This window comes from Phocoena phocoena, chromosome 21 (assembly GCF_963924675.1).
Source record: "Phocoena phocoena chromosome 21, mPhoPho1.1, whole genome shotgun sequence".
Lineage (NCBI taxonomy): Eukaryota > Metazoa > Chordata > Mammalia > Artiodactyla > Phocoenidae > Phocoena > Phocoena phocoena.
Genome location: NC_089239.1, coordinates 1,881,945 through 1,908,756, shown reverse-complemented (window position 1 = coordinate 1,908,756; position 26,812 = coordinate 1,881,945). Strand labels below are relative to the sequence as shown.

Here is a 26,812-nt window from a genome sequence, read left to right as displayed (position 1 = left end):
GATGAAAATGTTCTGGAATTAGGTTGCGGTGATGGTCACACAATTTTGTGAATATATTAAAGACAACTGAATCTTAAAAGTCCTATCACAGTCTTTATTGAAAAATTTAAAATGTCAGTGTGCCACAGGAAGAGGAATCTTTATTGCTTTTAACTGTCTTCCTTTTCAAAATCAGGGTTTGAAAGTTGCTTCCTCCTCAGATTTCAAGCAAGCCACATCCTCTTCTGTCTTGTGAAGGTACTATCAATACTACAATCACAGAGAAGTGCTTCTTGGATTCCATCAATACTGATTCAAATTTAATTTTAAAAATATGTTTCAAATTATTTCAAAAATGAAATATGAAACTGAATACACTCTTAGATGTATTATTTATCAGATTTTCCACACTGTGGGATACTATACATTAACTTATGTTTCCAAGTTACCTCATTTTGTACATGCCTTGGAATCAAGTCTTTCATGTCATTTCATTGTATATATTCAGACAGTCATCAAACATTTCACTGAATAGGAAGGTGGTAGCTGGCAATGCTTTAAAAGCAATAACAAAAACAACAGGTGTCCTCTGTCATAAAGTTATCCAAGTGAGGACCCTACATTTCCAGGGTAGATGAGGATATTCTCGATACAAAGTAACCAAAACCAAGTTCAGAAGGAAATTGGATCCTGGGGTGATAGGACTGTAACTGTTATCCATAAATCCTCAATTTAAAATTCTGTTATCAGAATGTCTTCATTTTTCTCATTGACTGCCATTTTAATAAGAAAAGGATGTAAATTTGATCCTACATAGTAAATATATGCTAATTGTTTTTACTGCTTCATATATTGGGGTTCTGCATATGATACCATTTAAATTTTATTCAGTTGGGATCCCAGAGATCTTTCTTAACATACTAAGTTTCCTATTCCATTTTGACTTCAGTCTCATTCCCCAGGGATGTTCTGAAAGCATTCCCCCCCCAACAGAAATCCAACAGTGAAGGGGAAGCTTCCAGCCAAAAAAATATTTACTGACTTTAAATAGATCGTATCTTTTTTCTGAGGCTTCCATCTCAGAGATTGCACTGCACAGATATTGTTGGCTGGATCGTAAGACTATTTGTTGTTGTGCCCAATATAAACACTTTAGTTGCTATTTCATGAGTGGTATTTGGAAAATGATACATATCCTTCTTTTCATCTGTTCTTGCATATGCAGCAACCGAGGTGCATGTGTGGGACTTCATCAGAAGCAGGGTTGAATAGGGCGTGTGTCATTAGATTGTCTCTGTCTGTGCCAAAACCTTTGTGGGTACTCTCGTGTAAGCTAAGTGGAAGGGACCACCGGCAGGGTTATGAGAAGCAAGTGTTGCAGAGGTGGGGGCAGGAGACAGTGAAAGGATCACATAAGGATGACTGAATGCCTAATGCGTATGGAGATTTATTAACACACATTGGAATCTGTTGTTCAGAACAAGTCACGTGTCCATTCTGTTCTCTTTGTAGGTGATCATGGAGGAAGCACTTTACTCCCCCCGAATGTCACAAATGAATTTCCAGAATATGGGACCATGGAGGAAAGTGGAGAAGGCCTAAGAGCCTCTCTCGAGTTTGATGCCGAGTCTCTGCCATGCTGCCCTCAGGTGCAGCAGAGGGTCCAGTCTCTTGCTGGCCATCCCTCTGGGCTTCTCAGTGTTACCGGAGGACCAAAAGATGTCAGAGAGGTCCCCTCTCAGAGTCATCTCAAGGAACAGAGTTTACAACCCATTGACTCTTTGATTTCAGCTCTGAAAGCCACAGAAGCCAGAATAGTTTCAGGAACATTGCAGGCTACAAAGGTACTGGATGGAGATGCGGTTTCTACTTTTTTAGTTCAGCAGGTGGAACAAGAACCAGACCCTGCCAGTCATAAAACACAGAGAGCCAACACACTGTTCCCTGCTGGCCGAGAAAAGTCACCCGATATACCTCTTTCAGCTGAAGTTACGACAGAGGAAAGTTTTTATTTGAGCATCCAGGAGGACCTGACTGCACTATTAACTGGAGAAACTCAAGCAGAGCTTTCCCTAAGAGCTAATAATGGGAGAAAGGGGGCTGTCCATGTGCAGGAGCCAGCTTGTCCAGCATCCTCCGTGGGGAGCCCCGTGACCCACAGCTCAGTGGGAAGTGCTGGTTTATTGAGAGAGAGGAGATCGGATCAGGGGAGAGAGCACCCAGAGCAATGTGGTCGAGGCAGCTCCTCAGGACGCCCAGGCCAGGTCAAACATGTGGAATTTCAAGGGGTGGAAATATTGTGGACAGGAGGGGAGACAAGAGGGACATGGCAACCTGTGGATTTTCAGACATCATTGGAAAGGACAACCCCTCCTGAAAGCAAAGAGTTTTCTAAAGTGCCAAGCCATCTCGTCTCATCTGCTGGTTTGTGGGATTCAGCTGGTTTAACTGAGAGTGTTTGGGATGACACCTGGAGAGCTCCTTCAGAGAGGCTGGCCACTGGCTCAGGGCCATTTCTGCCTGAGCCTCTTCTTGAGAGTGGAGAGGATGAAGTCTTCCTAAGGGAAAACAAGGAACATCTTGAGACGAAACCTGAATTGGAGAGAGACAGGGAAAGGTGAGCTCGCATAGTATCCTGCTGTCTGTGATGCCAGTGGGAACTCGATTCACAATATCCTGGGCCCTTGTTTACCACAGAATGGAAAAGAAGTGACTGTAAGCTATGTTGCTTCTAAGGTTCCGAGATGTTAAAGTGATCTTGTTATAAAGTTGTCCATATGGGGAGACTGTGAACTCTAAACTAGGTGAATCCATTTCTGATGTTTTATTGTATTAGACAGGTTGCAACTTCTCCAACATCAAGGTAACTAAATACCCCACGATTATCTTTAACGATGTGGAAAGGTTTGAACTCTTTTTGACATCCTGTAGTCATTACATCCTAACTCAAGCATTTCTTCTGGGTGCAGCACTGTTGCCTGCATACAGCCTTATACATGTAGGAACACAGAGGCTGGCTCAGTTTTCTAGATTGAAAGAGGAGATCAGGAGGTCAGAATTCAGTTCTTCCATGGCACTCACATGGGTCTCCCTTCTCACAAGCAGCATGTTTTGATTACAGCCCTGATGAGTAAACTTGGCATCATATGGTATTTCCTGGTCTCTCCCTACATTTCTGGCATCCATACCGGCTGAGAGACTGGAAAAATGGAAGCCATACCCGTCTGTCTTCACTTCCTTTGCTTGTAGTCTGACTGTAGAGTGTTCCTTCTGGCAAAGTCATTTCAAATGTGTGCCGTCTTGTCAGTCCTCCACCTGTGGTAGTTCACATGGGAAAACATCTGTGTCATGCCTGAAGTGTTTTGTTTGTTTGGTGTAAGGAGATGCTGTTTTCTCCACAGTTAACTAACAGATCCACGAAGAGATGCTCCTTTAGGTTGGCTGTCAGGACTCCTCTCCCTCCTGTCCCCATCCCCCCTACACAGAAAATCTCCAGACTCCCCTCAAAAGGAGCCCTGATATGTGGCACATGGCTCGGTAATTATATTCCCACTGGGGTATGCACTTCTGTGCTTGTGCAGATTACTAATTCATTCCTCCTTTCCTCCCACCCTCCTTCCCTTCCTGTCCTTCCACAAATGGTTTTCAGTTGTCTGCTCTGTCCTTGATACGGCTAGAGATGCTGGGCATAAAGGAATGTTCAAAATAGACATGGCCCTGGGAATTCCCTGGCGGTCCAGTGGCCCCCCACTGCAGGGGGCATGGGTTCCATTCTTGGTTGGGAAACTAAGATCATGCAAGCTGTGCGGGGAGGGCAAAAAAAAAAAAAAACAAACAGTGGAAAATAGACATGGCCTGAGGTCACTGACCTCACGGAGTTTACTTCTGAAGATCAACACATTAGTAATGCTGGGACCTCTAATTGTGCTGGGTTCCGTAAAGGAGAAGAAGGGAGACATACTAGAAAGAATAGTTTTGTTTTGTTTTAAAGTTTTTTTTGATGTGGACCATTTTTAATGTCTTTATTGAATTTGTTACAGTATTGCTTCTGCTTCACCTTTTGGCCCTTTGGCCCCGAGGCGAGGCACGTGGCACCCCAGCTGCCCAGCCAAGGTTCAGACCCTCACCCCGGCATTGGAAGGCGAAGTCCCAACCACTGGACCGCCAGGGAGGTCCCTAGAAAGAATAGTCTGAATGCAGGAGAGAGGCTGATTCGGTTGACGGCTTGGGGAAGGCCTTTCTGTGGAAGTGATAGTTACGCTGAGACTTCAGGAATGAATACGTGTTTGCCCAGCAGAGAATGGGGAGGAGGATATACCAGGCAGAGGGAACCACCTGGGCAAAGGAGGACTGCTTGTCGCTAATGGAGCATGCTTCCTGGATGCTGGGAAGCAGAAGCCTCCAGGTGCCTTTTAAGATGTGACCCTCCGTCCGCCCTCCTCCCCGTGTGGCTGGAGCCTGGGGGCTGGGGGAGGGTGGGAAGTAGGTGAGCAGAGGTAGGGAGAGGCCTCATCCTGAGCTTCCTGTTTCACTGCAAGTGCCCTGAGGAGCCATTTAGAGGTAGAACCCACAATAGTACTTGGTGTGGGGTAGGCCTTCAGTAATTTAAAAACAGCAGAGACAATGTGAATCCTGGTAATACCTAGAAATGTGGGTTACCTACCAGGTAGTTTTATTCCTATTTCTGTTTTGTTCCTGAGGCTCAGCTAGTAATTGGCACATCCAGATTCAGCTCCACGTTTTTCTGTCTCTTGTCTTCTTTCTCTTACTGAGTTTTAAAATTTTATTTAGTTATTCTAATGTTCATTTTTAATATTTGAAGAACATGCTGCATATTAATTAATTAACGCCCCAGGTATATTAACTTGTACGTTTTTTGTAGGATGTGACTGTTTTGGTTAGCCCTGTAGTAAACACGTTTGTTGGCTCTTATTTATTTATTTTTTTAAAAGGTCGTTTACTGGCTGGCTGTTTCTGGACCTGAACTCTCTCTGCAGTGCTGTCTTATTGTCACCAGGGGACAGCCCTTGGATTATAGAATATTTATCTTCTTGAGGGCGTTCGGTCTTATTTAAATCAGAAAATATTAACAGACTGATGAAAGTTTAGTATATTTTTAGTCCATTAAGTTTACACAATATATTTATCTTCTAACAGGTCATTTACCTGTTAATGACCTCTTTCTGTTAAAATTAAGAATGACAGTAGCTGTTAATTTGGAATTTTGGAGTTTAGTTGGCTAGATGAAAATTCATTATTTTAACATTTTATTGAAATATTCTTTGGACCTGATTCACATATTAGGAAATAGTTCAAAACTATATTAAATTATGTAGAGGGTAGCATAGCGTATGTATGCTAAAGAGTTTTTTCAGCCTGAATATGTTTCTATGAAATCTTCCTTCCCAAATGTATTGACATAAGCCCACTGAATACAAGTGTTAGCTTTATAGAATGTTCCCTTTTTTATATGGTTGGAGGGGAAAGAGTAACCTGATATTGAAATTCGTCCGTTTTATGTGCTTTCCAGGATTCTTGAGCAAGAGGAGCACTTTCGGGCCAGAGATGATGATATCCTTGGGTCTGGTTATGCAGAGGACTCCACTGATGTGTACAGCTCCCAGTTTGAAACCATTTTGGACAACACTTCTTTATACTACAGTGCTGAGTCCTTGGAGACTTTATATTCAGAGCCTGATAGCTATTTTAGCTTTGAAGTGCCCCTCACTCCCATGATACAACAGCGCATTAAAGAAGGTGGTCAGTTCCTGGAGAGGACATCAATGGGAGGACAGCAGGACGTCCTGAGCATCTCTGCAGATGGTGGAATAGTGATGGGCTATTCTGGTGGGAACACCAATGGGCTGAGTGGCTCCAGTAACTCCACCTACGCGAAAGGCACCCCAGAGATTGCTTTCTGGGGAAGGTACTGGTCCCATTCTCTTAATTTTGTGCTGGTGGTTTTTGTAGCAGTTTTTCTTTGGGAAATCTGAGTGTGGAACATATTTGAAAAGCATTTGGCTGGTTTCTGTGGATATAAGTGAATGATGTGAGTGAAAAGTAATTTGGGTTTTGGGGGCAGGTAGAGTACAATTTAGTGGTTTGCCAAATTGGCAACCTGTGGACATTCTATTTGGCAGTATTTCTTGTATTACCGTATGTAAATTGGATCCTGAACAAATACTTGTGGGTGATGAGTATGTATTAGCTCCCATGATGCAGCTTTGGTAGCAGTGGCCTGGTGCTGGGAAAAGGACACTGGGAGATCTTGGCTTTCATTCTGCCACTGGCATTGGTTGATTACTAGGGGCAGGTTGTTTGATTAGGCCAGAGATTCCTTGACTGTAAGTAGAGGGTGTTGGATTAGATGGTCACTATAATCTCTTTTGGCCGTTTGCTCTGTGAGGTCCCATTCTGCTGGGAAGTCTTCATGTTCCTGAGATGGTGGGGGAAGATCTAATTATATGGGTGCTTGGTAGAGCTGATCCCTTGGTCAACGCCATAAATACTTATTTTCTCTCTCTACTTTAGGATTTAACTCTCCCTAGAACACAAAATCACAAATTATGTAGGTTTTATGTGCTATACCTGTCATTTAGTGATTCCCTGTCTCTTTATGGATTATCCAGCATTTCATCTCTTGTCATTCATCGTTCTAGGGTCATTTACCTGTCCTTCAGCATCTCCATAAGTGGGAAGAGAATGTTAAGCTTCTTAATCATTTTATGAATTTAGTTTTAATATGTTTTTCCTGAATTAAAATGTGTCAATTCACATGTTTGGGGAGGTGCAGGGGAGGTTAAATGGGGATAAACTATTTTAAAGTTGTATGAAAAAATGTCAGTTTTTTTTTTAAAAGTCAGTATACATATTACAGATTTCTTTTTTTTTTAATATATAAATTTATTTATTTATTTTTGGCTGCGTTGGGTCTTCGTTGCTGCATGCGGGTTTTCTCTAGTTGCGGCGAGCAGGGGCTACTCTTCGTTGTGGTGCACGTTCTTCTCATTGAGGTGGCCTCTCCTGTTGTGGAGCATGGGCTCTAGGCGCGTGGGCTCAGTAGTTGTGGCATGTGTGCTCAGTAGTTGTGGCTCGCAGGCTCTAGAGCCGCGGGCTCAGTAGTTGTGGCGCACGGGCTTAGTTGCTCCGCAGCATGTGGGATCTTCCCAGACCAGGACTCGAACCCATGTCCCCTGCATTGGCAGGCAGATTCTTAACCACTGCGCCACCAGGGAAGTCCCCATATTACAGATTTCTAATGAGCCTGTTTTTATGATCAGTCTGTTCTATGTTAAGTGTTTCCTATAAGCAGTTTATAGGTTTATAGTTAATTGGCTGAGCACATTCAAGACTGGCACATGGTAACGTTGCAGCTATGCTTTTCCATGTGAAATAGACCATGGATGTTGGTTGTCTTCTTGGGTCACACAACTCTCAGAAGCAGAAGACCTTGGTCTGAATTTCTTGGACAAGCCACTTATTCTTTCTGAAACCCCCTTTATTTATTTGCATAGTAGGGTTAATGATACTTAGTATGCTGTGTGGCCATGTGATTTAAAGAGTTAATATAGATTAAAGCACCTAGCACAGTACCTGGGACCAAGTAGAAGCTGGAGCAAATGTGTGAATCAGAACTGGCTGATAAACCCGCATTTATACCTGATCTCTAAGAGGTGGTATCCCTGAGGGAAGGGGGGCATCCCTGAGAAGGGGGTGTTTCTAGAAGGGGCCAGAGAGAGGGGTGTCTTTGAGGGGACATCCTTGAGAGGGGGTGTCCCTGGGTGGATGGTGCTACTTTAGTCCTTTAGTTTCACCATCATCTCGGGTAACTGTAAGTTGTGGTAAAATGCAGATAATTTCATTGAAATTCCAATCCAACTTTCTGGAGTGAGTTGAAGTTGTTGGGGACCTGAGGTGTTTTTGGCTGAGAGGCTTTGCTGCAGAAGCCACAGGGAGGGTAAGTAAATAAAGACAAGAATTAAACATCAGCAAGTCAGAACAGGAAGGTGAAAGGTTTATCAAAAGTGTGGTTTGCACACTTAGAATAGGAAGCAGCCATCGTTGGGGCCAGGGTGAGTGCCAGTCATTAGTAGGGCAGAGCTGGGTAGTTAAGAGAGAGTATTGGGGTAGGTTATAGTATTTTAGCATCTCAGATGTGGGCAGTGGTATACTTCAGGCCAACTTGAGATAAGGTTTCAGCTGTGTTACCTGCATTGTCAAACCATGAGATCTTGCCCAGCCATGAGACCGAATTCCAGTACTGAATGAGAAGCATGTTAGAGATGGGCTCTGGCACTGTCCACATGATTCCTGACCAGTGGTCATTCACCCTTCCTTGAGCACTGCTAGTGATGTGGACAGACCAGCTTGGCAAGGGCACGCCATTTGTGTTCTTCGACTTGGCATAAGATAATAAGCAGTTACAGGTGGAGGAGGTTTTTTGTTTGGTGATTCACGGTTAAAAATTAGGATGGGCTCAATCATTCTAAGAAATTTTAGGGAATCGGGAATAATTTTCATATTTTTCTCTACCTTCTCTGCCTTCTTGGTGCTTTGGAGAAGTTGTAGCACCAGAGGAATTGTGGGTTGAAGAATAATGATATTTTCCAGCTTAAAGGGGGTCTTAGATAACCCTGTTTTACAGTAAAGAATCTGAGTCCCAGTTGGGTGGGATAGAATTACCTGGTGACAGATCTTGCACCAGAATTCAAATTGCGTGACTCCTACATTGACTGTTCTAGGCTGCCTGGTTTCATATCTGTATTCTTTCTTTTGATCTAATTTCTCTCATGCCATATATTCATGGAGCCGTAAGTCTGAGTTGGTAATTGTAGAGCTGGTGGTTGTTGGTGGTGTATGTGTTCAATTTTAGAAAAAAATTTCCAAATTGTTATCTAAAAAAAAAAAAAAAAGGTTCTGAAGAACCTAGGGGCAGCAGAGGAATAAAGACGCAGACGTAGAGAATGGGCTTGAGGACATGGGGAGGGGGAAGGGTAAGCTGGGACGAAGTGTGAGTGGCGTGGACATATATACACTACCAAATGTAAAACAGATAGCTAGTGGGAAGCAGCTGCATAGCACAGGGAGATCAGCTCTGTGCTTTGTGGCCACCTAGAGGGGTGGGATAGGGAGGGTGGGAGGGAGATGTAAGAGGGAAGAGATATGGGGATATATGTATACGTATAGCTGATTCACTTTGTTATATAAAGCAGCAACTAACACACCATTGTAAAGCAATTATACTCCAGTAAAGATGTTAAAAAAAAGAGAAAAAATTCCCAAATTGTTAATAAACCTGTCTCCATAAATTTTTTAATGTAATCAATGATCAGGCTTTTAAAAATTTCTTCTGCATTAAAACATCCCTCTGCAGAGGTAAGGAGTAGATACTGAGGTACTGAGTCTGTTAAGGAAGTCCAGACTAGGACGCTGACTGCACAACTGTCACCCCGATTGACTCCCTTCTGTTAGGCACTCAAGGCCAAAGTGTTAGGCTTCAAGGAGAAAAAAATTCATTTATTAATAAATGTTATGATAAAGCAACACAGCAAAAGTGATAAATAAAACAAGTGCACGTGCTTAGCATTCCACCTCTACTCACTGGTCTCTCCTGTTTCCTTGGCAGTGGACTGGGGGGTCTGACTGTGTTGGATAAAGTGAACTCTGAGGAAAGCACAAAGGAAAGGGAATGATAAGACTAATCTGCGCTTGATAATGCTGCTTTGATTCTAGCTGGACTTGAACCAAGAAAATTAAGCCCATTCCTATTGAGGTACTGCTTTTGATGTATAAAGTATTAGACAGTATTATAAGATCACTTTAGGTTGTTTCTAAACACCATCTTATGTCCTATGCATCATATGTATTCCATAGGTTTTCTTTCTTTAGTAAAGACATGGTGCTTAATTCACACAATAAGCTAAGAGAAAGGAACATTAATGTTCTAATTTTCCAGGTAAGGAAACCGAGGCTCAGAGCAGTTGAGTAACTTGCTCAAAGTCACACAAATGGTAAGTGCCACACCCAGTATTTGAACCCAGGCAGTCAGGCTCCAGAGACCATTTATTTTTGATCTCAAAACAAGAATATTTTTGCTTGACATTGCCTAGGTATATTTTTAAATACTTTTCTATATCAGTATATGCTTTTACATCATTAAAGATTATTTCAGTGGCGGTATCTGACAGTGATTTCTTTTGAACACAGGATGACACTGTTCTCAATTGTGTTGCTTCCTGTAAGAAAGGTGGAGTGGTTGGGGAGGGTGACAAGGACCTGTGGCACTTCAACACACCTTAGTTCCCTCTGGAACACCTCCCAGGCCTGGATTTAGCCAGGCTTTGTGGCCAGAGCGGGACTGAGCTCCACTTAAGTCAAAGAAGAAAATACTTCAAATCTGTAATATTCCAGAATAGGGTTGGAAAGGACGCTTGTAGAGAGTATGTGTGCTGACTCTGTCTTTTAAAGGGTTATGTACCTTTGCAGTATCAAATAGATTGCTCATTATAAGCTGAAAACACCTCTTAAGATCCTGGAATCAATTTGGCAGGAATAGTTAATTCTCTCAGGTGCTCTGAACACTGATGTTGACCAGAGAGCCTCATGCCAATGCGGAAATAGCTCACCCTGTGAATGTAACACAATAGTTTAATGAAGGAGCAAAGAGTAGCATCCCCTCCCTTTGTGGTCCAGCTGCAGAGCACTCAGGCTAGCTAGCGGGTTCAGTGGTGCTGTGTGGAATCCAGTCACGTGGCTCCAAAATTAGAAAGGATAATTAGAGACTTACAGATACCCAGGGCCAATGGGTTCCTTTGTGTCTGGGTGCTTCTCCCTCTCCGGCCCATCAGCTGAAGACTGCAGCTCCAGTCAGTAAGTCCTGACCTGAAGCCTGCAGGGCACAAATGTGGTCACTGTGACCATTAGCAGGGCTGAATATTGTTTATTTCTATGGAGCTTGGGTTTGGACAGATGGGAAAAGGGACAGCAAATACAGCCATATGGCAGGGATTTCTCTTTTGATTCTCTGAAATACACACAACTGCCTTTTAAGATTACATTTTTGGTGTAACAGATATATATACTCCACGTCTAGGCTTCCCAGTGTTTCTCTCGGAGAACGCTCAGGATCCCGAGGAGCCCCGCAGAGGGGGTGGATTACGTCTGTGTGCAGCTCTTACGCCTGGGGAGTGCTCCGCTCAGTTGGGTCCACTCCAGCTGGTAGTTGCCGGTTTTCTGCCTTCTCACCTTTCTCAAATGAAGCGCAGACATTGGAAGTATCTTTTTTCTTCCTGTTTTTCTTTTTCTTTAGTGTCTTTCTGTCTAGGAAAAGTCACATGAAACAAGATTAGTACTTAGAGAAATTTGTTGAAGTGTGATTTCAAATACATTTTGACATCCCAAGTTAAAACCTGCAGGTATTTAATTAAGTAATTAACTAATTAATTAATTATTATTTTTGGCCATGCCATGCAACTTGTGGTGTCTTAGTTCCCCAACCAGGGATTGAACCTGGGCCCCGGCAGTGAGAGTGCTGAGTCCTAACCACTGGACCGCCAGGGAATTCCTTGCAGGTATCTTAGTATAATGTAAAATATTAAAATCATGTGACATTAGTTAAGCTGGTAACAGGAAAAGACCTTGATCTTGTGAACTTGTTTGGGGGGATCTGGCTGACCTCCTCTGTCCTCCAGGTGGGGAGCTCCTGCCTCTCAGGTTCATTCCTGCTGCTCTGGTGATCTCTTCAGGCCTTTTCTCTCATGTTTTAAAACTTGTTCTGTAGAAGATAGGTTCTTATTTTTCTCTTTCTAGCTTTCTGAAGCAGTTGTGATGATGATTTTTTTTTTTTTCTTAACTGCAAAGGAGCCCCTGCTCATTGCTGAGGGCAGGGGCTCTCCTAGCTTCAGAGCCGGTCATATCTGGGTTCAGATCCTGCCTCAGGTACTTACTGGGGCTGTGATCTTGAGTAAGTTACAGAAAACCTGGGAACCTTTCCAAGTGTAAAATGGAATGAATAACACCTATTCAAAAGCAAATGAGATTAAGTGAAAAAAAATCAAGAATAGAAAATCAAGTGGTTTCACAATGCCTAGCATGTAGTAGGAGATAACTGTAAACTAATGATAATACGAACAGCAGTGGTAACCTGGAGAAGAGTTGTTACGCCAGTCTACCGCCTGCTCAGGCCCTGGGTCAGCCTCTGAGCTGTCTGAAACACCGGGTACTGGATGTCCTGAATGAAATTCAATGTACTGTGGTGGGGTGGCATAAATATGGGGATTTGGGATCAGAAGACAGGAGGTCAGATCATCCTCTCTACTGGCTGCTTGGTCCAGGGTAGGTTATTTCACTTCCAGGAACCTCCCATTCCTTACTGGTAAAATGGAAATAACCTTATCACCCAGTTTACAGTTCTGTTGTAAGAATTTGCTAAGTTCTAGTTTGTGGATGTTCATTTTTATCATGAGTTTTGCAGTAGTCTGAGTAGTAGTCTAAGGAATGTAAGAAAATAAATAAGAAAAAGCCTGATAAAGAAGGAAAGACGCAAGAATTTGGTGAGTGTTTGAATCTAGGACACGGGGGCTGCATCAAGGTGACTGTGAGATTTCCAGTGTGGATGACTTACCAAGTCAGGAAACAATCAGCGGGAGTTGGGGGGAGCAGCAGGGTTTGTAGGAGGGCACACAGATTACACAGATTGAATTTGAGGAGAGGGAGGACCCTTCATATGCAGAGACACGGAGTCACCATTTGGAGGGGAGGCTCGCAGTGAGCTCTGGGAGGGCGAGGAGCGGCTGAGGCCAGGCTGGAGAGAGGTGCACACGGGAGCCCTTGGGTGCTGCCCGTGCGGCTTTCTGATGCCACCTGGGTAGGACGTATGCCTCTGACCGGAGTTTCCAGGCAGCTCTTTGGTGCTCACCTTCAGTCCCCAGCAGTGTCCAATTGTCAGGGAGCCGGTGTGGCTGTCCTCTCAGGCAGGCCTGGCTCTGGCTCTGTGGGTTTGGCCTCTCCCTGTTTGCTGGGGTCTCTTGTATAACTCGGTGATGACTTCAGGAAATGGTCCTGGATTTGAAACAGGGTTTCCCAGAAGCATTCTGATTCTGTAGTTTAAACCTTAAGACATACAAAGTAGTGACCTGGACGTCGGTGTGAAGAGTGCTGTGGAGTGCTGGCTAAGTGGGTGATCTTTCATCCAAGACTATATTGCAAGACCTCAAATGATAGAGGACGTTGGAGTTACATGTTATTACAAGGAGAATCATAGCTCTAAATAAAAACTGGATTGGCGGTTATTTTAACTGGTCAGGGTGATGCAGCAATCTTTCTATTCATATATCAGTGCAATATTTAACTTTTAAAGGAAGCAATAACGTTTTCTCTCAGCAGAGGTCACTTAACACAAGACTTGCAACATTGGATGAGAAACGTTATCCATTGATCCGCTGGGGAAGCAAAAAGACAGAGACCTTCTCCAAATAAAGTTCTCTGAAAGTCTTTTACATAGAAGTACCAATTTGTCAGAGCCCCAAATGGGTATCTTTCCAGTGCTTTAATCTTGTTTTTCTTTTTCTCCCGTGTGTCTTAGACACTTTCTGTAAACTGTATTAAATTGGCACAAGCTCCTAGCAGAGCCCTGCTATTCAGTACCGTAAGGCCATGGTGCCAGGCAAGTTGAACATAATCTTTCTCATGCATGCTAATGAGGATTAATGTAAACTCCATCTAAACCATCTAGCATTTAAATGTTAGAGAAATCCCTTGACAGCTTCTCATGCCCTTGTGCTTGGGCCTCTGTCCCCAGGCACTTTTCTCTGAATCTGGAATTAGGAGGCACTCTCCATGCTTTGCCACCACAGATTATGACTCTGCTGGTCGAGGGTGGTACCCAGGCAGTGACAGCTTCGGAAGCTTTTCGTGGAAAGATGCTCATGTTCAGCCTAAGTTGTCAACCTCTCATTTTTGAGCTTGTTAGAAATGTGTAATGCAGACCTCATCCCTGACCTACTCAGTCAAAATGTGTATTTTTTTAACAAATTCCCAGGTGATTCATGAGTACTTTAAAGTTTGAGAAGCACGGGAAACTGTTAAAGGCACAATACAAAGCTGAGTAAGACAGTCCGTGTTCTCGGGGGCGGGGGGCGGGGGCGGCAGGCCTGTTATATGTCACTGTGCTACTGGCAGGGAGAAATTTCTTAACAGAGGTTCATAAAAGTGAGTGGCCCTGGCTGTGAACTTTGAAATGATTTCTTGTGTCACCTTTGGTGTAGTGATCACAGGGTGCCCATTCCTGCTCTAGAAATATAGAGGTTGACCCATTTTCCTGCTAGGAAACAGTATGGTTTCCTAGTGAAGAGTGTGGGTTAAGTCAGACTGCTTTGGCTCATATTTTGTGAATTATCTCTACTAAACCTCAGCTTACTTATCTGGGAAAAGGGATAATAATTTACTGTCACTTGATGATTACTCAGAAAATGTTGGCTCTTATTTTCAGTAATAACACTGCTTGAACTGTTCTCTTTAAAACTTCCTCAAAGTCACATGCTGTGAGTGTACCATGGTCAGATCAACTTAGGATGTTGTTTATCTGTAATAATAATTCTAAGAGCCTTAGATTACTTGAAGGTGAGGAGTTTTAATGGTAGTTTATTTTCTTCATAATTATATAGCAGCTGCACCTCGACACAACGGTGACATTTTCTAGTCAAGAGTAGTAATATGAAATCTTTAGTATAGAGAAATTAAGAGGTATTGAATAATTATTATTGCGAAACAAAATTATAAATGTTCATTATTCACACTCCATTCACTTAGCAACTATTTTAGGGTTCATCATATAATATTATACTTAGGTCTGAGCCTGTCCCTCCTATTAGGCAGTGAACTTCACAAGTCTTTAGATTTAAGACTCAGAGAACCTGTTACAGAGTCCAGCACATGCTGGGTGCCCAGTTTTTGTTGAATGAGGAACTCAGTTAGCAGCTGCTCTATACTAGGTACTAGGTGTCTCCCAAAGAGGGGGCAGATAACTTCACAGATCACTCTGGAACAGGGCCTAGTGGGTGGGGCACTAAGGTTCCGAGGCCAGGACTACTCCAGCATTGGCTTTGGAGGACCCGGTGGGTGTGTGGACATGGCTGTGGGCTGGGGGAGACTTTCCAGGTGGAGGTAGAGTTAGGAACAGCTGCTTGGATTGGGGGCTTGAGAGTGGGGAGTTGAGGGCTTATTAATCTCTTTGCCTCCTGTTGTGTTAATTTTCTAGATTGAGGCCACTGAATCCACTTGAAAGGCAGTCATCATGCAGTTGACTTTTACAACTTCTGCACGTCCTAGACACACCCAGAAGTGTAAAAGTTAATAAACACCTTCCATCTTGCCAGCCAATTTGAGAAATAAATTGTTGCAGTCAGTGCCTCTGTGGTCCCATCTCTCTTGTTCTCTTCCTAAAGGTCACCATGACCTGTGGGCGTGTATTGTGCCTATATAGGTGTGAACGCATAAACAATATATGATATTCTTTCACATGAACTTTATATAAGTGCTATCTTGTTTCCTTTTGTAACTCACTTATTTGCTCAACATTTCAAATTCATTCTTACTGATTCATAAAGCCCTAGTGTATTAATTATTTGCTGAATAATATTCATTGCATGAATATACACTGTAACTAATTTTCCCATTTGTCTAGTTATGAACATTTTGGCTGTCTTGTATTTTTGTTATTTTAAATGGCATGGCAGTGAACATTCTAATTAGTGGTTTCTTGTGCACATGTGGAGAGTTTCTCTAGGCTAGGTATATATTTAGGAATAAAATTGCTGGACAGTAAGTTATAATCATTTTCTGGGTGAACCAAGGCATTCTTGAAAGGGCATATTACATTTTCTTTGAGAGTATGTAATTTTATCTACTTCTGTTTATAAAGTAATTTTTAGTTGTTTTACCTCCTGATCCTTATAATTCCCAAATCCCAACAAAAATAGCAGGAGCTTAAAGAGAAAGCATGGGAAAAAAATGAAGCGAAACCAGTCTCCTTTCCCTTCAGGAGCTCTGATGTGGACTCTGTTATCCATTAGTTAGGCCTGGTGCGCGTCCATTCCGTCCGCCCCGCCCCCGCCCCCCACCCCCAAGTCCCGTAGGTCGCAGTTTCTCAGCTGCCTTGGTGGCAGTTGTTGCCTGCGTCTGACAGCTGTGAGTGTTGCCTGTCCACTTCTGGCCGTCTAAAGCAGGGTTTGAGCAAAAGGCCAAATGAGTCTTTTCATTTAAGGATAGCAGAAAAACAGAAACAAAACTAGAAAATAGGAAAACACAAATCACATAAAATTAGGTGTGAATTTAACACAGGTGAATTTTATATAATATAAATGAATCAGATCTATTTATTGCCTATTTCAGCCATTCCCTTATAGCCAGAATGTATGTGCTGTAGGAAATGATGGTCTTTAAAAATAGGGCCTCAAAAACTGTAGTGCTACTTAAGAAAAACAATGCTGAGATTAACACTTTTTTTCTTCTTTTTCAAATGATGTTGGACAAACTCTCTTTCTCACATAAGCAGCAACCACTCCAGATAAGCTAGCACAGTTGTCCTTTCTCCCTGTAGTCAGCTGGCCTCCTGGCTTCTAAAGAGTTAAGCTGGAGGTTTGTGAGGTCATGCGTGGCTTCCCAGGATCTGGACTTCTGAAGCTCTCTTGGAGGGGGGCTGCCTGCGGAGAGGGGAGGCGGGGCAAGGGGAAGTACTCCTTCAGCTTCTTCAAGTTCTTACCCCGCAGCCCTGAGGGAACAGTGGCGTTCTGGGAGAATGTCGCTGCCGAGTCAGGGTGCAGCAGTCTGCGCTCCCAAAGGAAGCAGCTGTAGATGTGCATTGAAAGAGCCCTTGCCGATGATGAAGTTCTGCTAAACAGATGGGACCAGGGGATGTTCTTTGTATTCGTGACAAAATTACGGGCAGGCTGTTTGCTGGCAAAGGTAACTGGAATTGACTTTATGTTCTTTGTCTGGTCCCAGGCAGTGCTGGATTATGTGTGATTGTACTTACAGAAAATTCCTTGGATTTTAAACTTTTATTTCAAGTGAAAAACATTGTAAGAGAGTCTTAGAAGAAACTTAGGAAAATGATAATTCCTGTATATTGTTTTCTAAACAAGGATGTCCGAAGTGCGGAGGGTGTATTTGTACAGGGCTGTGATGTTTGGGCAGTGAGATGCTCCCTTGATGGAGCTGTGCTGCCCTTTGAGGCCAGCAGGTGTTGCTCTGTGCTCCTGCACCCAGGGCGGTGCCAGCCACCTTCTACTAAACTTCAGGCGTCGGGAGGTCACCAGCTTGAGCTTTGTCATTTCAGTGGAGTCCATTCTGACTGCTGCGCAAGGCTCCCGCTCTTATTTTGGTGTATCACTGCTCTAAAGGGAAGTTGGCTGTGCTGTTAGTGTAGAGACATGATCTGTCTTAGAATTTGGCGTTGGTTTTGAAACTTCAAAGACTAGTCTGTTATCTAAAGAAAAAACGTAAAGGGAGTTTTTATCTGGAGCTGAGGGAACGAGCTCCACAGTTCTCTCTGGGAAGGTCTCTCTTCATGTTCAGGCCAGGGCATATGCTGGGCAGCTCTAGGGTCAGATGGTAGAGAAGGGCCAGAGCCAGTGCGTTGATATTACTTCCATTCTTGAGATGCTTGGAGTTAAAAGATTCATGGACACCCCAAGGCTGGTGAGAACCTCAGGGCTTGGATGTCTGGGGTAGCAGCTGAGTGTAATTGGTGTGTTGGTGAGTATGTATGAGCCTGGACTGAGGAGTCATAGTCTCAGCGGTTTAAGTTTTACCTCCGTTTCTTACCGTTTGACCTCTAGTGAGTTACTTCACTACCCTGACCCTCAGTCTCTTCACACGTGAAGTACGAACGGTGACCGGAGCGAGCACAGGGTGGCGGTTGTGAGGGTTAACAGAGGTGCAGTGCGTGGGCGAGTTCAGCAGCCTTTCTCCTGTCTTAGTCAGAGCTCAGCAAGTGTGAATAAAGCACGGCTATTACTGTGTTTAAGTCGTTCTCCCTTACATCAGACGTGAGAGAGCCTGGTCCTGGGCCTGTAGACCGGTGGTCACAAACATGGACTTGTGGGTACGCTCACACAGTAAACGCGTCAGGGCTTCTTTGCACCAGGGTTCCAGGCGGTGCCTCCTCAGCGCCTGTGGCCCCTTGCCCCGCCCTGCCCCCCTCCCCCAGTCATCTCTCAGATGGAGCCTTTGTGGAAGGCTCCACAGAGGGAGGGAGGAAGATGGGTAGATTGGTACAAAACCATCAACACTGTGAAAACGTCTTTATGCTCAAGTCCTTTCAGTGAGGGTTAGTTTCATTGTCTTTGAACGGGGAGAACAGCACTGTGCACTCACATGCCACTCAGGGGCCACGCAGCCCACACTGGGAGTGCAGTGGAAACGTTGTCGGGACCTGGCCACTCCTTCTGGTTCTTCCTGTAGGTGCAGGTCGTGCTCTGCCTGGAGCGGTGGCCACTCTTACCGGGTTTTTCTATGTTCACAGGTTGACCCGCTCTGTCTTCATGCTCCAGGAGTTAGTGGCTGGGCGAAGCTCCTTAGCTCCTATTTCCTGGACTATAGCTTGTGGATGATGTCTTTTTTCCGTGGTTATTGAAGACATTAAATGAGATAAAATATGTGAAAATGCCTAACAATTTGTTTGCTCCTTTAAGAATTGCTCTATGTTTTTCCGTTACTATGAGGGGAAAAATCATACAATTTGTAAATGAGTCTCTTTTCCCGTTTTGCTTTTTTTTTTTTTTTTTTTGTTTTTTGTTTTTTTTGTTTTTTGTTTTTTGTTTTTGCGGTACGCGGGCCTCTCAGTGCTGTGGCCTCTACCCGTTGCGGAGCACAGGCTCCGGACGCGCAGGCTCAGCGGCCATGGCCCACGGGCCCAGCCGCTCCGCGGCACGTGGGATCCTCCCAGACCGGGGCACAAACCCGTGTCCCCTGCATCGGCAGGCGGACTCTCAACCACTGCGCCACCAGTGAAGCCCCTGTTTTGCTTTTATAAAGGTTTCATGTCTAGATTAATGTTTCTAAGGCTTTTGTTTAATTTAAAATAGTTTAGTCAGTTTCTGTTTGCCTGCATGACTTTCCAGTACAGCTAATCCTTATAGCTTTTAAATTTAATTTTGAACTAGTTTTCGGAAATACAAAAGGAATATGTGCCGATGGTAACAATTCAAACTGAAGTCCCTGTGGTCCCACTTTGCCGAAGGGACCTCCTGATGGTTTGTAGGGTGTCCTTGCAAGGCATGGTCTGCGCAGCTCTTTGGGGACCAATTTTAAACTACCTTACAGTGTGAAAGCACAAACGATGGAAAGTTCTTTCGGAGTTGCCAGCCTCCTGAAACGTGGTTCCTCCCTACAGCTCTACCACGCAGCGCTGGAGTGTTTAGCAGCCCCTTAGAGGGCACGCGCCTGCACAGCTGGGCTGTGTCACCAACGCTGAGTGCAATCGACAGGGCCAGCTGTAGCCACACCGTGTTTCCTGCCATCAGGCCAGAGTTCCTGCAGGAGAGTGAGCCATGGGCCTCTCTCAGCAGATGCCAGGGCTGACCCTGCTCTGAAAATGCCCAGTCCTGACGTTCTAGGGAGGCAGAGCCTGTGTTGGGTTCCAGCAGGGATATTAGTGATTATGTAGCTGGCCTGAGGGTGTGGTTCAGTCACCCCACTGGTGTACGGTTGTGTTTGGCTTTTTGTCATTAGTAACGTTGGGTTGAGGGAGCGTCAGAGAGGTGTGCTGAGTGTGGGCTTGGAAGATACGGGCTCAGCTGCCAGCCTGGCTGATTACCAGCTGTGAGCCGGGGCAGAGCTTCCTTGGTCCTCAGTTTCTTTACTTGGAAACTGGGACCATTGTGAGGTGTGAAGTAAAATAATGCACGTGACAGTGCTAGGTAGACTACGAAGTGCTCTGTGGATTCTTTAAGTCTCTTAAGTGTTTGGTGTCCTTGACCTTACCCAACCTCTTTGTGAGTATCGTGTGTCCCATCTGCTCCTGAGTGGTCCCGGCATGCCTACAGCCTGTCTTCAGAAGCAGGGCGGGCAACAGTTTCTGTGCTCAGCATGTTCTTCAACAAGCTACTCCCTTTTGTTGATTCAGCTGGTCCTCTGTGGAGGCCCTGCTTTTCAGCCAGGGAGACACTGGGGACTGAGGCCCAGAGCACCTCTGTTGGCCCAGCTCTGCTACTGATCCTGAGACCCAGTCACTTCCTCTCTTGATCCCTGCATGTCCTCACCTTTAAGACATTTGTATTTGACATGGAAATGATGATTCTCTTCCTTTTTCTGTCTTTCCTCAACCTTGCTGTATCCATCAAATTACTGAACAATTTCTGCTTCCCCTTTTAAACAACTTGGGACAGTTATCCTCAAAAAGATAAGACAAGTGAGTAATGAGGCTGTGAACAGCAAGTTGAGGAATGCTGTGTTGACTTTTGAGCCCTAAATGTGGAAAAGGGTGATGGGGTGTTCAGGGTAAGTATCAAATTGTCCTGCCCATAAGCCACTGACCTTGACATTGGTTTGTTTTATATTCATCCAGAATTGGTCACCTTTGATTAGGGCTTCTGTGTCTCAGACCTGTTGTTATGGGAGCTGTGAGAACCTGAAGGGGAAGAGAAGAAGGATGCCCTGGCAGCTGAAATGGAGATGCCACCAGGAGAAGAAATGGAGAATGAATTTCTTGGAGCTGGAGACAGTGATCCCTTTGGGTCAGGGAGGGCCTTTGGCCAGGCTGTGTGTGCGAGATGTTTGTGTTGCTGTGGTTTGGTTCTCAGTGCTGTTCATCCATCCTGGTTTCCTAAGTTCTTTGTCTAAGTCTTGTTGAATAGAGGAGCACATCTAGCAGGTGTGGACATTTTAGTCTGGCTTTCCCAGGACAAGACTGCATTTCTGGGTGACAGAATGACAGGGAAACATTTGTATTTCTTCAGTGTTTTGCTGCTAAAAGATAAGCAAAAAGACAGTTAAAAACTATCTCTGCAGCTTACAAATCAGAAGGCTCAGGACTGGCCCAGGTAAGGGGAGACAGTCACTGACCACTGGAACTTGTATCTCTAGTGAGTCCCTTGGGGGACCCATCAGATGAGCTGGCTGTTAGAGACTCATGAGTTGTCCTTCTGGTTGAAATAGGTCACCTAGAGAATTCCAGCACTTCTGGCTTTTAAGGCAGTGGTTGGTAGGAGGAACTCAGATTTGTCTGTGATTGGCTGAATGATCTGAGTGTGTGACTGTGTGTTACAGGAATTATCTCTGCTCTAGACCCTTTCAGTTGCAATGTGAGTGAAGATTCTGTTGCCCAAGGCTTGACACTTCTTGCTAAATTCTGAAGGGTGGGGTCTCACAAACTGACCTACCATAAACGTTGTAACAAGCAGATCAATGTCTATTTAAGTGCCAGGTGTTATAAGTGCTGCTTCAGGATTGGAGGTGGGGACATGGCCAACAGGTTTAGAAGGTAATGGAGAGTACCAAAAGTAATGGAAATAAAAACAAAAATAAGCAAATGGGACCTAATGAAACTTAAAAGTTTTTGCAAGGCAAAGGAAACTACAAACAAGACAAAAAGACAACCCTCAGAATGGGAGAAAATATTTGCAAACAAATCAACAGACAAAGGATTAATCTCCAAAATATATAAACAGCTCATGCAGCTCAATATTAAAAAAACAGACAACCCAATCAAAAAATGGGCAGAAGACCTAAATAGACATTTCTCCAAAGAAGACATACAGATGTCCAAGAAGCACATGAAAAGCTGCTCAACATCACTAATTATTAGAGAAATGCAAATCAAAACTACAATGAGGTATCACCTCACACCAGTTAGAATGGGCATCATCAGAAAATCTACAAACAACAAATGCTGGAGAGGGTGGAGGGTGTGGAGAAAAGGAAACCCTCTTGCACTGTTGGTGGGAATGTAAATGGATACAGCCACTATGGAGAACAGTATGGAGGTTCCTTAAAAAGCTAAAAATAGAATTACCATGTGATCCATCAATCCCACTACTGGGCATATATCCAGAGAAAACCATAATTCAAAAAGACACATGCACCCCAATGTTCATTGCAGCACTATTTACAATAGCCAGGTCACGGAAGCAACCTAAATGCCCATCGACAGACGAATGGATAAAGAAGTTGTGGTACATATATACAATGGAATGTTACTCAGCCATAAAAGGAACGAAATTGGGTCATTTGTTGAGACATGGATGCAGCTAGAGACTGTCATGCAGAGTGAAGTAAGTCAGAAAGAGAAAAGCAAATATCATATATTAACACATGTATGTGGAATGTAGAAAAATTGTACAGATGAACCAGTTTGCAGGGCAGAAATTGAGACACAGCTGTAGAGAACAAATGTATGGACACCAAGGGGGGAAAGCTGTGAGAGGTGGGGATGGTGGTGTGATGAGTTGGGCAATTGGGGTTGACATGTATATACTGATGTGTATAAAATTGATAACTAATAAGAACCTGCTGTATAAAAAAATAAATAAAATTCAAAAAAACCCGACAAACACATGTGGCCAACGGTAACTTTTACACGTACAGAATCTAGTCCTGTGGCAAGCCATGAAAAAAAAAAAATGCACTCCAGTGTTCACTGCAGCACTATTTACAATAGCCAGGTCACGGAAGCAACCTAAATGCCCATCGACAGACGAATGGATAAAGAAGATGTGGTACATATATACAATGGAATATTACTCAGCCATGAAAAGGAACGAAATTGGGGCATTTGTAGAGACGTGGATGGATCTAGAGACTGTCATACAGAGTGAAGTAAGTCAGAAAGATAAAACAAATATCATATATTAATGCATATATATGGAACCTAGAAAACTTGTACAGATGAACCGGTTTGCAGGGCAGAAATAGAGACACAGATGGAGAGAACAAACGTATGGATACCAAGGGGGAAAGCGGCAGGGGGGTGGCGGTGGGATGAGTTGGGAGATTGGGATTGACATGTATACACTAATATGTATAAAATGGATAATTAATAAGAACCTGCTGTATAAAAAATAAAATTCAAAAATTCAAAAAAAAAGGTAATGGAGAGTAAACCTAAGGAGGAAGTTGGTGTAAGGTGGATTTTGCCTTGAATTTTCTGGCATCTTGACCTTGAGAAGCTGGTGTGTCCCATCCTTGGCTGTGACTTTGAATTCACCATGGAAATTGCACAGCTGAGCATTTTCTGAAGTTTAAAAATGAGGGAACTCAAAAGTCTCCATCTGAAAGACAGCCGAAGAATGTCACTTGTGGCATTTAACATAATGACAGACTGCTGAGTCCATGGCCCCACCTTCGCTGTGGGATTCTGTCATCCTGGGCTCCTTAGTTGGTAAGCAGTGTGGATTTCACAACCCATTCCTTGGAAAGTAACCTTTTTTTTGAAATGAGAAAAACATTTTTGCTAACAAAATATTTTACTGGGAAATTTAGATTGAACAAAACAGATACCCACCACCACACACACACACACACACACACACACACACACACAGACACACACACACACCCCTCAGGCAGCCTCAGTGCAGCGTGTGAAGTGTCATCTTGCCCTGCTGCTCCTCCTGGGGAGCTGCCCCTCCTGAGTCAGTCGAGCCCTTCCTGTGGCGCTGGGTCTTCTTGGGAGGATGCGAGGTCCATCTGCAGGAGCTGGGCCGGGTGCCTAGGGTGGGCCTGCCCCACCCAGGGTGTGGTAAGGATCCCGATCCACCCTGGGTCGGCTGGTGTACAAGTAATATTTATCTTGTGTTGCACTCAGTTTTATGAAAACAGCTGAGGATAGCAGTCTGCTGTAACTGTACACCAAGTTGGTTAAAAGTGTCATTATAAAGGAAGTAACAGGATTTAGGGATATTTTTTTCTCACAGTACTATATATATTGTGTGACCAGTGGTTGTCCTCTCTGTGCTTGGATGCCATTCTTTTCACCTGTTTTCTTGATGGCGTATTTTCTTTTCCTGCTTCCTTTCCCTCTGTCTTCAGCGCCTTTCCATCATGCTGAGCCTGCACAGGCACAGATGGACAAGGCCTTTAAGCTGCCGTGTTGCCGTGGCCATTGGGAAGAAATACTTATTCTGAAACCCAAATGCCCCTCTTCTAGGAAGGCGAGTGCAGAGATGGTAGGAGACTAATTCTTCTTCTCTTGGCTGAAGTAAGGGACTAAAGATTGCGTCTTTTCCGCCCCTTATCAGAGGGTCCCTGTTTCTCACATGAAGGCAGAAGTGTGGGCCCCAGCGGCTGAAATGAAACCAGGACAGAGGAGGTAAATGTCCACGTAATCCTCTCTGGAGTCTCAGTGTTCAGTGCGTGTATGTTGCAGGCCTACACTTAGGGGACATATTCTCTCCGTTTGGAACTGAAGAAGCGTGGACGTGACCATCTGGACCCTGGGCTTTATCGTGCCTCACATTAGCTCTGTGACTCCGGGCATGTCCCTTACTCTTTTTTTTTTTTTTTTTTTTGTGGTACGCGGGCCTCTCACTATTGTGGCCTCTCCCGTTGCGGAGCACAGGCTCCGGATGCGCAGGCTCAGCGGCCATGGCTCACGGGCCCAGCCACTCAGCGGCATGTGGGATCCTCCCGGACCGGGACACGAACCCATGTCCCCTGCATCGGCAGGCGGACTCTCAACCACTGCGCCACCAGGGAAGCCCCCTTACTCTTTTCTGAGCTGGTGTCATGTTTAAAATGAGGGAGTTGGGCTAGGCAGGGCAGTGTTTAGGGTTGTTTCCAGAGCCAGTGTGCCAGGAACTTGAGATCCCCCTCTTCATTTGCAGGATGTGGGAGGGGAGTGGCCATGCGGGAAAAGGAGAGGAGCAGCCAGCTTGTGCGGATGCCTTGTATCCAGCCTGCAACCTCCTTGGGCAGAGGGTGTCTCATAATTTTTGTGCAGCACTAACTCCCAGTTACCACAGAGCGTCTTACAGTTGATGTTGTCTTTGGTCAGTGTGCAGATTTTGGTGTTTATTTATCAAGGTGTCACAGCCTGAGGCGCCCAGTTAGGAGCACAGCCGCCCAGGAACAGGAGAGGCCTCCCCGTCTGAGTTGTTCCTTTGTGGCCATGGAACTTTTGAACTGTCTGTCCCTTCACAAGGAGTGTCTCCCTCCAGGGGTGGCAGAAATGTTTCTGTCCATCTCCCTCTTTCTGTTTCTTTGTTTACCTTCAACATAAGCCTTAAGGACACTCGTCCCCCAGCCCGTGTTAACTGCCTGTTCACATTCAGGTTGAAGAGCTGCTGGTGCCTTTGAACCTCGAGGGGAGGTTTAGCAGGGACAGCCATGCTTCTCCAGGGAACTGTCTGCCTTTGCCTTCTTGTTTTAATGGTAGTGCCAGTCAGAGCGCTTGTATTCCATCCGTAAGGCCCAGCACATGCACTGAATGGCTTACTGAGCATATTTTCTGGTCACGATGGGATCTGAAAATCTCCTTTTCCTATCCTTATTCTTTCAGTACCACAGGGCAACTTTAGAGTTGGCAAATTACCTTGTTTAAAATACATCCCAACTCGGTGAAGGATCCCACTCTTCCCAGTCCTGGAGAATTCTTTTATTGAGGCTCATCCCACTGACTTAACTGAAGGAGATCAGTACGAGTGCAGGTCATTACAACTGCATTTAGTTATCTGTGCTGTTGGTCAACAGAGTTATATAGGATTTCATTTATATATGTTTATTTTATTCAAAACAATAATTTTAGTATTCTCTCCTGTCAGATTTTTAGACAAGGAGATAGTTTGATTCATCTGAGTTTCTCTCTTCTGACATTTCCTGATGTAGTAATGAGACCTTGGAACTTTCACCTGTGGGCAACAGGGAGGGAGAGGAGAGAGTCAGAGGGCTCACGGAGCCCCCAGCCATCCCACGGGCACAACTGACAGGGTGCTGATGTGGTGATTCCAGAGCCCTCTCAGCTTGGAGTACTTGAAACCCTGAAACCCTGTCCTGTGCCCCTGGAAGTGATGACTGAGGAGAGAGTTGCCACCCCACTTATGTCACTAACTTTGGGACCGCAAGCAGGACTGTGTCGGTGGGATGGCGCAGCTGCCAAAGGCCCCGGGTGTCCACTCCAGGAGACTGTGCGAGCCCGGATCACTCCTGCTGCGATGGCCTCTCCCCGCCAAGGTGGTGTCTGCCTCCATGTGCCAAGGACCTACAACTAGTATAGTCTCAAATCAGAATGGTGTTAGTGCAATATGCTATTTACTTTTGAGGAAATGTTCTAGTTTACTAAATATCATATTCTTACCTCCTGCTTTTTTTACATTTAGAACAAACTTACCCTCAAGTTAAAACTTTATTTAAGCAACAAGGTTTTAGAAAATCTAGGTTAGTTTGTGAACTCATATGACGTGCTTTGAGCCTTCCATGGCTGTACATTCTTAGATTTGAGTGCAAACCTTTCCCCACCAATTTGGAATGAACTGGGCATTGTAGCTGGTTTTGTATGGAACAGTTATTTCAGATCCCAACCCTGTAATGACGTCATTTTCTTTATACCCAAAGTAAATGCTGTGCAGACTAGATGATTCTGGAATTTGACCTCCCTGTATTTCTCCTGATTAAACTCTTCTCTTGCAGAGGAGCCATGCTAGTGCACAGGTCCTTATACGTTATTGTTTTTGTGCCTCTAACTTTTCTGGTAATAAATCTTATTTTTCTGTGAGAAAGCAGCCCGTCCTCGTTGAGGGGGCGTAGGGGTTGTGGCTGAAATTGCAGATGCATCCAGTGTTCTCTTTTGATTTTCTAACTTCAGAGTGCCTTTTCAGTGGAAGTGATTCAGTCTTAATTG

At 44.4% G+C, this 26,812-nt stretch overlaps 1 protein-coding gene across 1 annotated transcript in view; it reads left to right on the top strand.

The window, feature by feature from the left end:
* PSD3 (pleckstrin and Sec7 domain containing 3) overlaps positions 1-26,812 on the top strand; it is a 566,767-nt gene that overhangs the window by 186,868 nt on the left and 353,087 nt on the right. Inside the window, exons 3-4 of the mRNA XM_065900035.1 lie at positions 1,492-2,596; positions 5,510-5,905. Coding sequence (XP_065756107.1) covers positions 1,557-2,596; positions 5,510-5,905 — 1,436 coding nt within the window. The 5' untranslated portion in view covers positions 1,492-1,556. The remainder of the gene's footprint in view (positions 1-1,491; positions 2,597-5,509; positions 5,906-26,812) is intronic.